Source organism: Excalfactoria chinensis, chromosome 19 (genome assembly GCF_039878825.1).
Source record: "Excalfactoria chinensis isolate bCotChi1 chromosome 19, bCotChi1.hap2, whole genome shotgun sequence".
Taxonomy (NCBI): domain Eukaryota; kingdom Metazoa; phylum Chordata; class Aves; order Galliformes; family Phasianidae; genus Excalfactoria; species Excalfactoria chinensis.
The window spans coordinates 3298653-3314337 of record NC_092843.1 but is presented as its reverse complement, the minus strand read 5'-3'; the positions used below and the strand labels follow the sequence as shown (position 1 = coordinate 3314337).

The following is a 15685-nucleotide window of genomic DNA, read 5'->3' as shown; positions in this document are numbered from 1 at the left end:
CTTCTCCTAAGAGCTGCACAGGGAAGGGGGGTCACCATCCCTGGAGGTGCCAGTTCTATTACACTAAGAGCTTTGCCAGCAGAGCTGAGTTCTGCAGGCCAGGCGATGGGGCAGACAGAGCAGCCTCCTTCCCTGCGCTCAGTAATTGGGTTCAGAGACATCAGTGATGGTGGTCCCATAGATCTGAGCCTCCCAGTCTGAAAGCTGTTTCACGAAGCCCCGCTGTGGCCTCACGTTCGTTTTGCATTTCAGAACATAGTCCCAAGCTTTCTGAAAAAGAGAAAGCAAAGCAGTGTTAGAAATAGGAGCTGAAAAGGAGTTTCTTCTATTAACACCGAGCAGCTATTATGTTATGACCAAAACAACTTAGTGTTTGCTCCCTGGGATGGACTTGAGCAGGCAAGACCAAACTAAGGACAGATGGGATCCAGATGTGAACTTGTGAGAAGCCTTTCATCTTTTCATCCTGCTCTTGAGTGTGAAGGCAGCTCAGGCTCCTCTTGCTGTGCACCCTGCACTGCTGGACACCAATGGAGAAGTGCAGTCCTGGATTTCCTCCTCCCAAAAGCTCCTCCTTTCAGGGATGATAAACAGAGCTGTGATATATCAGCTATTGACACACAAGGGACAAAGGTTATCACGTTTCTGAACTACTACAGCTTGATGTGGCAGGGCAGCTGTTAAGCTCTAGTTATCCCACCGTGTTAATTACAGCCACCTTAACGATCTGCTAGCTCCATGCAGTCAGCTCAGGATCCTGCTACATGCAGGGCAGCTCCACCAGCTACACCCCTGGCGTTTCATCTTCCTGCTTCCTAATGCCCCCCCAGCAATGGGAGGATTGCTTAAGCACAAGGAGACCAAAGGTTACGAGATAGCACTCCATGGATTTGTTTTTCTAATCTCAGCAGGCTCTGATCCTGCACTATTTACTGCTCTGTGCCCGCGTTCCGCACGTCTGTGCTTCCCCTGAACTCTGACTGATACTGACGTATCGATGACTAATGGAATAAGGGAGCACACACCCCAGATCTGTGCTCCTTGTGCCATCTCTCTGCCCTGGGGTGTTTTTGGATGTGTCAGCCTAGTCTGGATGAAGGATCACACAGCAATCCATTCCTGCAAGAAACAAACCAGTCCAGCAGGGCAGTCCTACAGGAAAGCTCGGCTCAGACCAGCTGCAGGACATCACTGCACTCAGCAAAGTGCTGGGACCAACCTGTTAGCAATGAGAGAAACTGCAGGGATCAGCCTTTGGCTTTCACACTGCTGTTGCAGATGCCTCCGGTAACTCAGCGCGCAGGAGAAAACAGCAAGGGAACAGTTATCAATGAACTGGAGCAATCACACCCAGCATTGCTGGCAAAGACCAAGCAGTGCCTGCTGCCCAGCTGGCTCAACATGAAATTACCCTTTGGTACACACCGGTGCTAAGAGATTTCCTCTTATGTTGTAAATGCTTGCACAAAATCAATTAGGTGATTAGATACAGACCTGGCTTCAGTGAGGTGTGACTCAGGCCTTTCCAGCTCCCCAAGGAGGTCACACTTTCCAAACAAGGACAAGATTTTTAAGGAGAAACCTTTTGATTTTCAGAGGGAAGGAGCCCGGTCTGTGCTAAGCAGGTACCATGTGCCTATGGCAGCACTACGCCCATGCATTGCACACAAAGGGAAAAATGGCCTGGTTTTCGGGGAGAGGCCACTGGTCCTTCTACACTTCAGGGTCATTCTTAGCCTTCCTTTGTTATTTTTCTTCTGTTATTCAGAGCTCTGGAACAAGATGTACTGTTCTTTTAAGCTGTAGATCCCACATGGGATAGTATTATCCCACTGCAGATTTCTTTACGGTAACATCTGTGGGAGGGGATTGCTGCTGGGGAAATCAAATGGTTTCAGACCAAGTCGGTGCTGATGAGCACAGTGGTAAATAAGAGCACTGCAAACACCAGGGTATGAATTGCCCTGTAACCCCGTGGCACTAGAAGATGGGATTCACTTCACTAGCTTCCAGATAGTCTTTTTCTCAGAGTAGAAGAGCTCAGATCTGTAACCACTGCCTTATTTTCATAGCCCTGTGGGGCTGGATTTCCCTATTGAGCAGAGAAATACAAGAACGTTACAGGTGCCAGGGCAAGGACTCACAAATCCAACATCACACCTATGCCTCCTCCTTAATGATACCAGGAAGATCCAACTGATGTAACAGATTCTTTTACATTATCAGGTGGGTAGTCTGCACGAATAAATTCTTTCTCATTACTGTAGTAATGAGGCTTCAGGAGCAGAAATAAACTGCAGATTCAGCCAGTGTCTGTGGGAAGGATGACAGTGATGTACCTTCAGGGAAAACTGGAAGGAATGCATGAGATAGGCCATGATTATTGTGCTGCTCCGGCTTATCCCCAGGCTAGAGAACACCAGCACTGCTCCGAGATCCAGCTGGGCGTCTGCATAAAGAAACACCGATCACAAATTAGTGATCTGGGAAATCAAATTTCCAATTGTACAGTCAAGCTCTAATTCAGTGAAAACTGGCAGGCTGCTAACCTGAGAGACAGGGACTGTCATTAACCCTGATAGGAACAGCTGCGCACTGCCAGCTCTTGTTTCTGTTTGCATCTGCCTTTCTTAAAACCCCACTGAGTTAGAAAGGAGCTTTGAGGACCAGAACTAAGTGACAACGACCAGTCAGTGCTTCACCACAGATCAGTGTCAACTCCATGGCAGACAACTGTGACAAAAAGTAGCCTGCCATCACCAATCAGCCGTGGTCAGCATCACATCAGCAACTCAAACACTTTCAGATAGGTTCCGATGCTGAACACCATCACAGGATAAGGCTGCAGGAACTGTGTCTGCTGTGCTGCTGCAGGTGCTGAGCTGGTACATTTTTTCTGGGCCATAGGAATCCTGTGCAGCCCTGCTAGACATCCTACAGCAAAGCCTTCTCACACCTACTGCAAAGCTCTATTGCAGAGTGACTATTCTTCAAAATGAGTGGGAACATCAGCGTCAGATGCCCTCTAAAATCTTGTCTCTGTCCATCAGCCTGGTTACTGAGGCAGCTCTGGTATCCATTAGGGTGTGGATTAGTTTGGGAGTGCACTGATCTTCCAAGATGATGATCCTCCTGTCTGAGCTTCCTATCGGAGTGAATTGCAGTCACTCCATTTTAATATCCTAGAGTGACTGAGAGCTCAGGAAGTCCAGATCAGAAACAACTCACCAATGAAATGACAAATGGTAGGAAAGGAAGAAAAAAGATCCGCTTCAAGTGAATCTGGAACAGATACATGGAGGTATTTGCCTTCTTCTGCCGACCTGTAAAAAGAGCACATAGCATTACATGGACCAGCAAAGCAACTATGGGAAAAGAATTGTTTGTTAGAGGCAAGCTGATAATTTTGTTTGCTGTTACGTGTGAGTTTTTCATCATTGTCATTATTAACATTATGATAAGGAATTGTTACGGAACAACACTAAGGCACTTGTAATGCAGAACCAGTTTAATTACTGATTTTCCATTCTATGTGGTACCCGTATTGGTGCCTTAACTTGATGCCACAGCTTCCTTTATCTGGGAGCTATATGAAGACAAAGCAAGCCTGCCTTTGCAGAGTGCACGTTGGCATTTTTGTCAGCAGAGCTCCCTGCTTCGCTTCAGCTGTTTCCTACCACAGCATCCTCCTCCTTCCAGAAGCTCAGAGCACTCAACACAGAGAACTAATGGGACAAACATGAGAACTGAAACATGAAAGCACGACAGACTAGAAATGCCAAGGGCTCCTGGTCCTTCTCTCACCTATATCATGAAAGGTGGCTGAAGGAAAGCATTGGTGCTATGCAGGTAGAGATCAAAGAACTAAGTGTGAAGCAGCATGTGAATCTGCTGTGAAAAAAAGAAGTTTTCCTTCATAGTTTACAGGCATTCACTCCTGTGTTGCTGTGCTACCTCGCTTCTTTCACAGGCACACACACTGGGAAGGATATACCCTGAGCAACTTACAGCATTGCAGGCTGTTCAGAAATGTTGACTTGTGCTTTGATCTTCAAATCTTTCTGAATTTGTTGGTTGCAGGCCTGCCTGAAATTGCCCATGTATAACCTTCCAGGCAGTATTTCTACAGGGTATGGCTGGAAGTTGTCGAGTTCCTGCAAGGAGAGAAGCTGAGGGCTCAGTTTAGAGTGTATTTGCTCCTTTCAACTTGGTGAGTTCTTAAACATATGCAAAAATAACACACATTTAGTCACCAGCCCATGACGCATTCAAGTGTAATGACTAGTTCAGTCACCTGGATTTTCTTAAGTGTTGAAGTATTTGCGAGATTTACTGAGAATAATTAACAAAAATGTTTTCATTGTGGCATTACTTGAAACAAATCCTAACTCAACAGGCAGAAGAACACAGCTTCTGCAACGGCTCAAGTAACGGCAGCCTAACGGATTCATTTGAAGTTTACCTTGGTGGTTGTTCTGAAAGCTAAATGAAGTCATCCACCACCTGCAGCTCTGCAGGTGCAACATAGTGGCACAGAACAAGTCTGCAGCTATTTCTGCTTTGTGCTGCATGAAGGCTGACAATAAAAATACACAAGTAGCTGATGGTGCTTCTACATCCATAATTGATACTCGGTAATGCTACACCAGAACCAAACAGCTCAATAGTCTGAAGCAATGGAAAACAACAGCTTGAACAGAGTGCTTGCTCTGTGATCCCTCCAGACAAAAGGCTTTATAGACATGAAACACAACGTTTGATAGATGTACCTCTGACTGGGTAACAGCTCAGATAACCACACATAAAAGAGAGTAAACTGGAACCTGCCTTCTCTGTCATCATTTGCTACTGTTTTTTTAGTTATCTGGCCTCTCCAATAGGCCAGTTTTGGGGTTATCAGAGAAAGCTTCTGCAGTTGTTTCATGAGCTGTATTTCCATGCAATAGAAGAAAAAAAGGCAAAGCGTGGCTGCAGAAGAACTTGTGGCAACACCTGGGGCAAGCACGGTAACTCAAATGGCACTTAATTCCTTTGTTTGAATTACTCTGATATCAGGTTTACAGCACCATCCAGCTTGAATTCATTATCCATCATCAGTTGAATATGAAGGCTCATGTCTTCTATTTGCAAATTAGTCTTACCTGAGGCATCCACAGTAACTTCTGAGTCCTCAGAAAGTGATAGGAAGCTGAGAAACGTCTGTATCCTCCCTTCAGGACAAGCACCGGGTGGCGGGTGAACTGCTGTAAGCTTCTGGCATGTTGGGCAGCAGTTCTTTCCTCAGCATCTAGTGAGAACAAAAAGCAACTTGCTGGGGCAGGTTTGGTGTGCCTTCAACAGCACTGCAGGCTAAACCTGGTCCACTAAAACCCACAATAAGCTCCTTTTCATCTAATGGGCTGTAGAAAGCCTTGTTAAAAAACTGGACTTAATTGTTGCTTCAAGACAGCAACAAGGAATGCTGCTGTTCACCTCTAGTGCTGATCTTCTATTCCTCTCCTGGTTTCTTTTGTGGGACCAGATAACACTTTTCTCTCCTTTATTCTTTGGGAAATGTTTGAAATAACTTCCCATATTAGGGAAGTGTTTAAGTATAAATCTAATCTTAGTTTCATGGATTCCCTTTTCTTTAGTCCGCTTCAGCCACGGGTGAACAAAGGAGGAATCCTGAACAACTTCTTCACAAGCATTTCAAACACTCCCCTCAGGAAAGCAAATTACACAAGATGGTTGCTCCCCTTCTTCTACATGAGATCCAAGTTGCCTGTAACTATGCCCACTTTAGAAACAGATCAGCAAAACAGAAACTTGCTTTTGTTTCTTCACACCTTCCCTTGTATTACGCCTTACTAGCAGATGTGTAACAATTAGACATTTCCAACCGAACAACTACATGAAAAGGTTTCCAGCTCTCTGCATTTCTCAGTGAACTTTGTCAAATCAGCACCCTTGTTAAAGCTAGGTCCTCTTAAATAGGATAAAGTGCTTTGTAACCCTCAAAGAAGGAAGTACTCATTCTGTGAACATGAGGAACTTGACTCAGAGCGTTCAGAACCATTGCTTCCTGAATGGCAATCGTTGGACAAGCCCAGTTTCAGAGATATATATATATATATATATATTCCTTACATTCAACAAAGAACTTCAAAAGGATCACACATAGGAAACCAAGCCTGCCAGAAATCAATCTTCCTTTATGTTTAAGAACATATGCAGCACAGTTAAATAACAAAGGCATAGCACAGATGTTCATTTTGTTCTGACTAGAATTGGGTAAATCTTTGTCCAGTAAGTTCACAGAAGTAAATGAGGAGGGGGAAGAACATCCATCCTGCTCTGAGGTCTTGACTGACACGAGCCACGTGTACCTTTCTCTTTTTCCTCTTCCTCAGAGTCAGAGAAGTCCAAAGAGCTGGTTGAGCAGTCATACACCACGCAGTATCTGACACATGCCAGTTCCTCTGAATCTGGCACCAGATACTCCCCTGTAGGGCCCTGAAAAAAACATAATCACAGCAGAATTCCATCAGGACTACAACATCACGCTTTTCTTGTGGCATCGACACAGTGAATAGATCTGGGGCTACAAATGCACTTTATTCTGAAAGACCGGGGTAGAATTCAGAAATCATACTCCAGATTGCTTCATCAGCTGCTGTAGAGATGCCTACGCTGCCCTTTATGAGACAAGCCAACACTACGTCAGTTCTTGTGCAATATCTTTCCTGCTATACAACTTCAATGTGCCAATCTGTTGGACTACTGAGGCCACCTCTTCTGTCTTTGTGACAGAACACATCCCCCCAGTGGCAGGAACACGACTGGAGCAAACTGGGGAGAGATAGGGACAACTCCATTTGGTTTCTAAAGCAATTCTATGTTACTGCTTAATTGCTAAACCCAGAGGTGTGTAGTCCCAGCTCACCTGTTCAATCCTGCGTGCTGTAATAATGTGGCTTTCATTGTACTCACGAAGAGTGCGGGCATCTGTAAAAGGAAAACACCATCACTCAACCAAGACAAAGCAATTGGCTTGTCTGATATTTATATGGTAGAAGCCCGCTCTTAATTTGTACAGTGGGGATTCAAGCACCAGCGTAACAAGAGAAAGAGATTCTGTTTCTTTGCAAGTGAGACTTTCCAAATGGATACAGCGAAACCCCAACACTGACGTGAGCCTGAACACAGCGGGGGATGCCTACAGCCATAGTGCCAACGTGCTCACAGACATGGGGAGGCTGCAAGAGGAACTGTGGGGACTCCACACTGCTCCCAAACTGCCTGCCAGCCTAAACACGCTGCACCACCTGACTGCGTCTGGGTGATGGAGACATGAAGGATCCAAATGCTTAGTGATGGCCAAGGGCTGCCTGACAGCACTGCCACCTCTGGGGAGGTGGAGCCCACCCCCGGAGCAGTTCACAGAGGGGGAGACGCAATTTAAGCCAGAATTTCCAAAGGCAGAAAGCTTATTGGTGATAAATGCCACACGCTGCTGCTTCCTGCTCAAAGAACAACAAGCAGTGCTGCTCCATGGAAAAAGGGCGGTAGAAATGCCCCAACATCAAGGCCTCGTGGACAGTGAGAAGTCCCTCCACCCACCCTCACATGCCCTATTCCCGAGGAGAGCAGCCCTGCTCCACGGGCTCACCCAGCAGGATGAGGTAGTTGGGCTCGGACAGCCTGGGGAAGCGGCGGTGCTGGTTGAGGATGTTGTAGAGCTCGGTGGGCTCGCAGAGCAGCACGCCCGCCATGCCTCGCACCAGGCCCGGACCAATGCGCCCTTGTTGCTATGGCAACGCAAGCCTCCTTGTTGCCATAGCGCGCTATGCAAATCTCGCGAGACTTCCTCAGCTGCGCAGCGGGGGGGAAAGAAGGCGGGGGAGGGATTCACGAGAGAACTGATCTCGCGAGGTTTGTAGCCGGCCGGCGCATGCGCGGCGCAGTACAGTGGAGGTCGTTGGAGTCACAACAGCCGCCGCCATGCTGTCCCGTCTCGCTCGTCCCACCGCTGTGCTGTGCCGTGGCCTGGCCACCAGCGCCCAGGTACGAGCCGCGGGGGTGAGGCGGGATCCGGGGCGTTGGGTGCCTGCTGGGAGCCGGCTTTGTGGCAGGGAGGGGCGGCCTGGGGGTGAGGAGGGGTGCTCCGGGCCTTGGGGCGTTGAGGCGAAGCTGAGGAGGGGTGTGTGTGTGGGGGGCTGTGCATTGGGATGGATGATAGAGCAATAAAGAACGGCTCTGTGGGAGAAGGCTGTGTGATTTAATAGGGATTGGATTCAATTGTAACGAGGTTTTGATCTTCTGGGAGCAGCTCAGTCATAATACGGGGCGCAGCAGTGACTAATGCTGGACTTGGCTTTGCTTTGAGGAATGTAGTGCTCGGTTGTATTTCTCGCAGTAGGAGGATGCTGAGCTGATTGCAGATCGATCGGGCGTGTGGGTGGAGTTTTATTATGCTGTGAATTATTATTAAGCTACTAATTAAGCTGTTCCTGCAGTGAACTCGGAGCAATTACAGCTTTATCTGGTAGGACGGTGATACATCATCAGCATGTTCCATGGCTGCAGTAGCCTCTGGTCCTCCATCAGTTTGGCAGAACATTAGTTATAATTTCTCTGATCTCTTAAAGCAGCTCTCCTTACACTGGGGGGGTCATCAGAAGGAATGGCTTTCTTCCACAGAGCACATCTGGGTACAGCGGGTTCACAGGGGCAGCAAAGCAGGGTTGATTTCGCTTCCTTGTCAGCTGCGTTTAATCAGAACTACAAGCTTGTGATTGAATGTTTTCAGGGCTCCGTTTTGAGGCAGTTGCAGTTACTATTTTATTTCAGGCACAGACATTTTCTTCACATACATACAACGGCTGTTACGTTTTCTGCAGCCCATTAAATGCATTGATTGGTTTCCAAATGGGAAATTATTATTTTAATAATAACTTTGAAAGCTCGAAAAACTGCAAGACACACTTTGCTCTGAATGAGATGGATGCCCACAGGAACAGGTATTAGACAGGAGTCTGCAGCTGGAGAAGGATGATCCTTTCAGTGCTCTGCCTAATGCTGCTTTCTGTGTGAGCTTCAAAGAGCATTTTCATCCTTCTTGTCCAACCAGCAGCTCTCGAGGATCTTTGGGAAGCTGTAGTGATGATACCTTTCTGTGGGTTTAGGCAAGCGAGTTTGCGTAGTGCTTGGTAAAGAAATTGAGAAACAGAACTAAAAGTAAAGAAAGCGTGTTGAAATCCCCAAGGTCACTTCTGCATTTACTGGCTAAACGACTCATCAGCGTGTTTTCTTCTTTTTTCCCCTCAGAACAATGCCAAGGTGGCAGTGCTGGGAGCATCAGGAGGGATTGGGCAGCCTCTCTCCCTTCTCTTGAAGAACAGCCCGCTGGTGAGCAGGCTCACCCTTTATGATATTGCACACACTCCTGGTGTTGCAGCTGACCTCAGTCACATTGAGACAAGAGCAAATGTTAAAGGTATGGTGAGCGGCTGTGGGCGGTCTTTGTGCATGCTGAACTTGTGTGAAGGGGTCCCCTCTGGTGTGTGTGACGTTTGGCAGTGCCTGTCACTGTGCTTTGTGTGAAGGGGAGTCTTCACGTCATCCTGAAGCCCAGTGTTGACTGAAGTAGCTTTTTCCTCAGGTGGCACATGACTAATTAAAGCTTAGTTAGTTAAATTGACATGTATGGAGATGAGAAACAGTCTGTGGTTGTGCAGTTGGAAGAGAATTCATAATAGCTGGTCAGAAACATTCAATAAAGTCATATCAGGAAAAAGCCTGGGTATTGAATTTGAAATATTGACTATAAATAGCCTTAATGCTCTTGGGGCATCCACATGTGTTGTATGTGCTTGTTTTTCTTCAGAGGCAGCAATCAAGTTTTGATGAAATTGAAGAATACTTCATTTGCTGATCTTCATTTTATTTGAAGATCACTAAAAGGTTATGCTTTACTTGAAGGTGCCTATCTGCAGTTCTTTTGGGGGCACTGAGTCAGCTAGGATCTTAGATTATGCATACATAATGGGAGGAACTGGTTGCTTGCAAAGCATACAGATGTGTGGTTCTCACCACTCTTCATTTTGTGGGCTTTGAAAGCCAAAGCATCCAATCAGGTCCATCCATGATCTTACTGCTTTGCTTTTGAGCATTAAGTCTGACTTGAAAGCTAAATTCCAAATAGCAATTAGGTATCCTTAGGTGTAATCTTCTTCTTCAGACTGTCAGTTATTTAAAAACAGCAAAAAATGTAACACCTGAATATGTTCCATTCCAGGTTTCCTGGGACCTGAGCAGTTGCCAGAATGTTTGAAGGGCTGTGATGTTGTAGTGATTCCTGCAGGAGTCCCTCGGAAGCCAGGTATGTTCTCCATGTTAAAAAGCTGCAGGGCTTCATTGAAATGTGTCTCTGCAGAACTGCAGGACGTTCCAGGTCCTGTTGCTGCTTTATGGCACCTTTCTGGTTGCCTTAGGATGTAAGTGTTCTATTAACAACACTGACCTAGAGCTTGTTATGGTATCAGGTGCTTCAGTCAGCTTCTGCCTTAGATTGTTGCTTGTAAGATGGGGAGAAACACTGATTTTTGGGGTTCCTGTGTAAGGGTGAGCTGCAGAGGCTTTTCACTGCAGTTAACCCTAAGTCTCCTCTAATATTTCTTCCCAGAGCAATATTGTGTTCAAAAACCACTTCATCGTTTCCTTTCTTAGCGGAATAGAGCAGTCTGTTTGTTCTGCATTAATTGTATAATGTCTCTGAGCATCTCTGAATGAATGCCTTTCTGGTATCTCTGATCTGTTCTATTTCCACTGTTTGTTTTTTTTAATATGTTGTTGGGAATGTAATGGAAGTCTGGGTTTTAATTCATTTCTCATCCTAATTCTGCATTTTCCATAGTGGCAGCTCTGCAGCTAGCAGTATTTTGCACAGATCAATTAACATTCCAGCTGTAGTTATGGGGGTGACTTCACAGAGGGAGGAATAGACTACAGGTAACTGAAAATATTGTACTGGGTATGTTTTAGGTATGACCCGTGATGACTTGTTCAACACCAATGCTAGCATTGTTGCTACTTTAACAACTGCCTGTGCAAAGCACTGTCCAGAAGCCATGATCTGTATCATTTCCAACCCGGTAAGCGTTTTCTGAAGACCTTCAAAACATAGAAAAGAAAATCCAATCTGAGAATACTGAAATAATCTGCAAGTTCTTGCTAGTTTTGAGCAGTGTCTGTAAAGCCTATGGAGTATTCGCAGGAAAACAAGAAAAACAAACAGCCTGGCTCTGTCAGCATGAGATATAACAAAGTCAGATTAAACCTGTATGTAAAGGTGATTGATATCTCAGCTTCTGTGTAAGTGGTTACAATCCATACTGCTATGGTTACTGTCTCAGTGGTTGTTTAAAGTAAAACACTTGTTCCAGCCTGCCCGTAAGTTGTTCTTGCTGTTAGGAATTGAAACGGCTGATTACAGGTGACTTAAAGTTGGGAATAGGATGTTTCTTTACTGTCCTGTTCATTTCATGTGTTGATTTTGTTATGTTCCTGTTTTCAATGAACACCTGCATGTTTTTGCATCCAGGTAAATTCAACCATCCCCATAACTTCAGAAGTTTTCAAGAAGCATGGTGTGTATAATCCTAACAGAATCTTTGGTGTAACAACGCTGGACATTGTAAGAGCAAATACTTTTGTGGCTGAACTCAAGGTAGGCTGTAAAGGTGGATGCTGGGGAAAAGGGTATTGTGTGCTTCTGTCATCAGGGCTACCAAAAACGTTCCTAAACATCACAGTATAGAGCTAAAGTAGCTCAGGTTTATGTGGAGCTGGAGCTGGAGCTGAAAGCAGTGATTCCCTGCAGAGGAGCATGGGGATAGGGTTTCTTACAAAACCTCCTTCAAGAGACTTTGACCTTTCCTTTTGTAAATCTCCCCTGTGAGTGAGCTGCATGTTTGCCCTAATTCTCTTGGCACTTTCAGCCCTGCTGGTGCAACTGGAGAAGAGAGTTTGCAGTTTGTCTTTGCAAGTAATACTGTCTGTGCTGCACATTGTAGGGTATTCTCCATGTGGTATCAAACTGTGATGGCTTCACTGCTCTTAATAGCCTTGATGGAGTTTGTACCTTTGCTACTATTTATCTGAACTTGCATTGATATTATTCTGTGACTGCCTGAAGTTATCAGAATGCATAACCTGGAGTTTGACTGCATTGATTGGCACTGTCCTTGTGGTGTAGCTGCCTCTGAAATTTCTGGATGTCAGGATACTGAGAGCAGAAAAAAGTGTGGTGGTTTTAAATGTTTTTTCTTATCTGTATGTCTCAGAAACTGGAAGGTTTCATGTTTCCTTTAGGGTTTGGATCCAGCTCGAGTAAGCGTTCCAGTTATTGGTGGCCATGCAGGGAAAACCATCATCCCTCTGATCTCCCAGGTAAGTCGTATTAACTGTTGTGTATGGCATTACCTCTGTGTGGTGTTCCTCCTCACTATGTTAGAGTTGATGTCAAGTACCTTTGTGGTGGCATGGAGCGTGCTGAGATACAGCAGGGACAGTCCCTGCTCTTGTGGCTCATCTTATTCTGAGATGAGATGCAAGATATTCAAAGAGCTACATCTGAGTGTTCTGTACAGTAGCTCTGGAATAAGAACTGAGGCATAGCATGTTTACAGGTGTCTTGGCAGTGTTTTATTTTGTCACTCATTTTTTTTAATGGTGGCTGTTGCGTGGAGTAAATGCTTTTCTTCAGCAGGGAAAATGAAAGCACATCTGACATAATGGACTAGAATCACTTTTTCAACATCCAGTATTGAAATGAGTAGGCAGAGCTCAAGTTGCGTGGAGAGGCCTGCTTCAGAAATGACTGGTAAAGAGAAGCTCCCTCCATGCATCTAATCCAAAATGAATTACAGTTCTAAAGCAGGCTGCAGCTGACTGAGACGGGTAGGACATGGCTAAGGAGCTGTCAGTGGAGAAAGGACAAAAAGCTTTGCTGTAAGTGAGGAATAAAGTATCCTTCACAGAAGGACAGTCTTAGGGAATAAGAGCAAGGGCTTTAGTGCAGCTGAATGCTGGGAGGGTGTTCAGTCAGTCAATCAGGACAGCAGCAGCTGTGCTTAACAGACTTGTGTAGCTGTATTTGAAGGCTCGCTAACTTCCTGAATACTGCTTGCAGACTGGATCCTCCATAAAGCTCTTGACTTCCTTAATGCCATGGTGACCCAAATATTTATCATGTGGCTTTTTGAAATTCCTTAGTGCTGGTACATGCTTGGAGGGCATCTGTCTATGCAAAGTACTACGTGGTAGTAAGTAACCAAGCCTTGGCTTTGCTGTCAAGCTGCGGTTTGTCCTTGAGTAAACTAGGCATGAATAGCTTACCGTTACAGTTCATGCAACAGCCAGAAGCCTTAGTGAATGTCTGCAGCTGCTGGCCAGTCTGTCACGCAATCTGTGAGCTGGGGTAGCTGAATTTCCTGCTCGAGTATTGCTCATAACAGCTGTAATGGAGCAAGAAGTATCACTGGAGTGGCCTTATGAATCCTGAGGGGTCCTGGGATTTGATAGCTACTTTTTTTTTTCCAATTAGTGCACACCGAAAGTGGATTTCCCTCAGGATCAACTGGAAAAGCTTACAGGGAGAATTCAAGAAGCTGGCACTGAAGTTGTGAAAGCTAAAGCAGGAGCAGGTTGGTTCTTGGCTACAGCTTCCAAGTAATTCTTCTAGTCCAGCTGATTGGATGCAACTTTCTTCAGCTTAATCTTATCTGCAACTGCGATGCAGAGTTAGGAATGGCTGGTTACAGCTCTGACTGTCTTAACAGTGGTACTAGAAATAGCTCGGTATATAGGTAAGTATAAAAATCAAGGGATCCCTGAACACGTATGGTGTTTAAAAGTCACCTTCTCTCTCTAATTAAGCTGTTTCTTATAAACTCTGCTCAGCTGCCTCGCACGTAGCTGTTGCTTTATCAAACTATCCGTGAGCTTGAAGCCAAGCACTGCAGCTCTGCAAACTCAGCAGCATGGAAGCTTTTGATGCTAAAACAAGTATTGAATTTAAATGTGACCTGTTCTAAAAGTGATTTAACTCTTACAGGATCTGCCACCTTGTCTATGGCCTATGCTGGTGCTCGGTTTGTGTTCTCTCTGGTGGATGCCATGAATGGAAAGGAAGGAGTTATTGAATGTTCCTTTGTTCGCTCGGAAGAGACAGAGAGCCCATACTTCTCTACACCTCTGCTGCTGGGAGTATGTGCTTTAAATGATGGGGCTTAAGACTGGTTCAGTAACTGCTGTCTATTAGACTTAGTGGCTTTTACTCAGTGATTTCAATTCAGTTTAGTGCTAAGTATCTCTACAGATAACAGCCAAACGTACATCTAAGAGTTCTTGAATATCTGGGTATTTTATTTAAGCATATACCTCCTGTTTGACTGGTTTGCTGCTGCTTTTGTCTGCTCTTAGACTGCAGCTTACTGAGTAAGCAGAGATTCAGGCTTTTCTTAAGAGGTCAGTTTTAGCCCAAGTTTGTGCCCATTTATGGAGAGCTTTCATATGGTTGACCAGAGTTGGCAGCCTGGTCTCCTCAGCTTGCTCTGCTACAAAGAAATCACTCAGAAACTGTGGTGCATGCAGAGCCATGGTGTGGATTAGGATGAATAGGTTGATTTCAGGACCTCTACAGAGCTCTGAAGGAACAGTTATTCTTACCCTGTAGGCAAAACAATAACCAAGGATGCTGCAGCCCTGACATGGCTGCTGGGATGCAAATATATTTTGTCCTGGCTGGTAACTGGGGAAGGGATGGACTTAGAAGAGTGTAAAGGAGAAGAGATTTGGATGCATGCGTCAAGTTTTGTACCCAGATCAGCAGTGAGAAGTCTGTGAAGGCTGTAGAAGCTGCTACAGATAACAAGGAACTTCACAGCCTTGCAAGGAAGCACAGGGCTGGCAGGCAGAAGGGATGGCAGAGGTCCTATGGTGGGTCTCCACCTCAGCTGGATGTAATCAGCTGGAAATAATCAGAGCTGTTAAATTGTTCCCCGGATCATTCAGTGAATAGTAGTTAATCCTTAAATCCTCTTTCCCTCAGAAAAATGGAATTGAGAAGAACCTGGGCATTGGCAAGATCACCCCCTTTGAAGAGAAGATGGTTGCTGAGGCCATGGCTGAGCTGAAGGCTTCCATTAAGAAAGGAGAGGATTTTGCAAAGAACTTCAAGTGAAGAGTGGATGATGGAGAGGAATTCCAACTTCCTTAATTTATTAAGGCATCATGTCACTTTACGACTTCTGATTCGGAGCTCATGCTTTGATTGAAGTCTGTCTGTATTAGCTTAATGATTGTTGTCAAAGCAAAGCCTGATCATCAATAAAATGGCCTCATTTTTTCAGTCTACCAGGTGGAATTACCTTAATGTGTTTGTCTTCTGAAGGTAGAAGCTGCAGGTCTCTGAAGGGTTATCGGTGATAACAGCTTCTTAAAGCGGGTAAGGCAATTGCTGGGTGTTGTAAATGAGTGACCCCAGTGAAGAGCAAAGTGGGGAAATTGAGCAACACCAGCACCGTGCTGCAACAGGAACTGCCTTTCAGCTTATCTGATCTGCAGCTTGGTAGGGCCATTTTCTACACGGCCTTCTCTCTCCAGGTGCCTGGCTACGTACAGCTCTAAGCTCTCAGCTGTG

At 45.4% G+C, this 15685-nt stretch overlaps 2 protein-coding genes across 2 annotated transcripts; one reads left to right on the top strand and one right to left on the bottom strand.

Annotated features, from left to right (window-relative positions):
- Positions 1-135: 135 nt before the first annotated feature.
- STYXL1 (serine/threonine/tyrosine interacting like 1) lies at positions 136-7775 on the bottom strand. Its single transcript, XM_072353287.1, has 8 exons — positions 7652-7775; positions 6926-6987; positions 6369-6495; positions 5142-5287; positions 4009-4154; positions 3229-3323; positions 2340-2449; positions 136-270 (listed from the first exon to the last, which is right to left on the bottom strand). The coding sequence occupies exons 1-8, from the start codon at positions 7752-7754 to the stop codon at positions 139-141; spliced, it is 921 nt and encodes a 306-aa protein (XP_072209388.1). The 5' UTR covers positions 7755-7775; the 3' UTR covers positions 136-138.
- A 111-nt stretch (positions 7776-7886) lies between these two features.
- Positions 7887-15399, top strand: MDH2 (malate dehydrogenase 2). Its single transcript, XM_072353416.1, has 9 exons — positions 7887-8046; positions 9310-9478; positions 10280-10363; positions 11026-11135; positions 11585-11710; positions 12355-12432; positions 13589-13688; positions 14099-14250; positions 15095-15399. The coding sequence occupies exons 1-9, from the start codon at positions 7984-7986 to the stop codon at positions 15224-15226; spliced, it is 1014 nt and encodes a 337-aa protein (XP_072209517.1). The 5' UTR covers positions 7887-7983; the 3' UTR covers positions 15227-15399.
- The last annotated feature ends 286 nt before the right edge of the window (positions 15400-15685 follow it).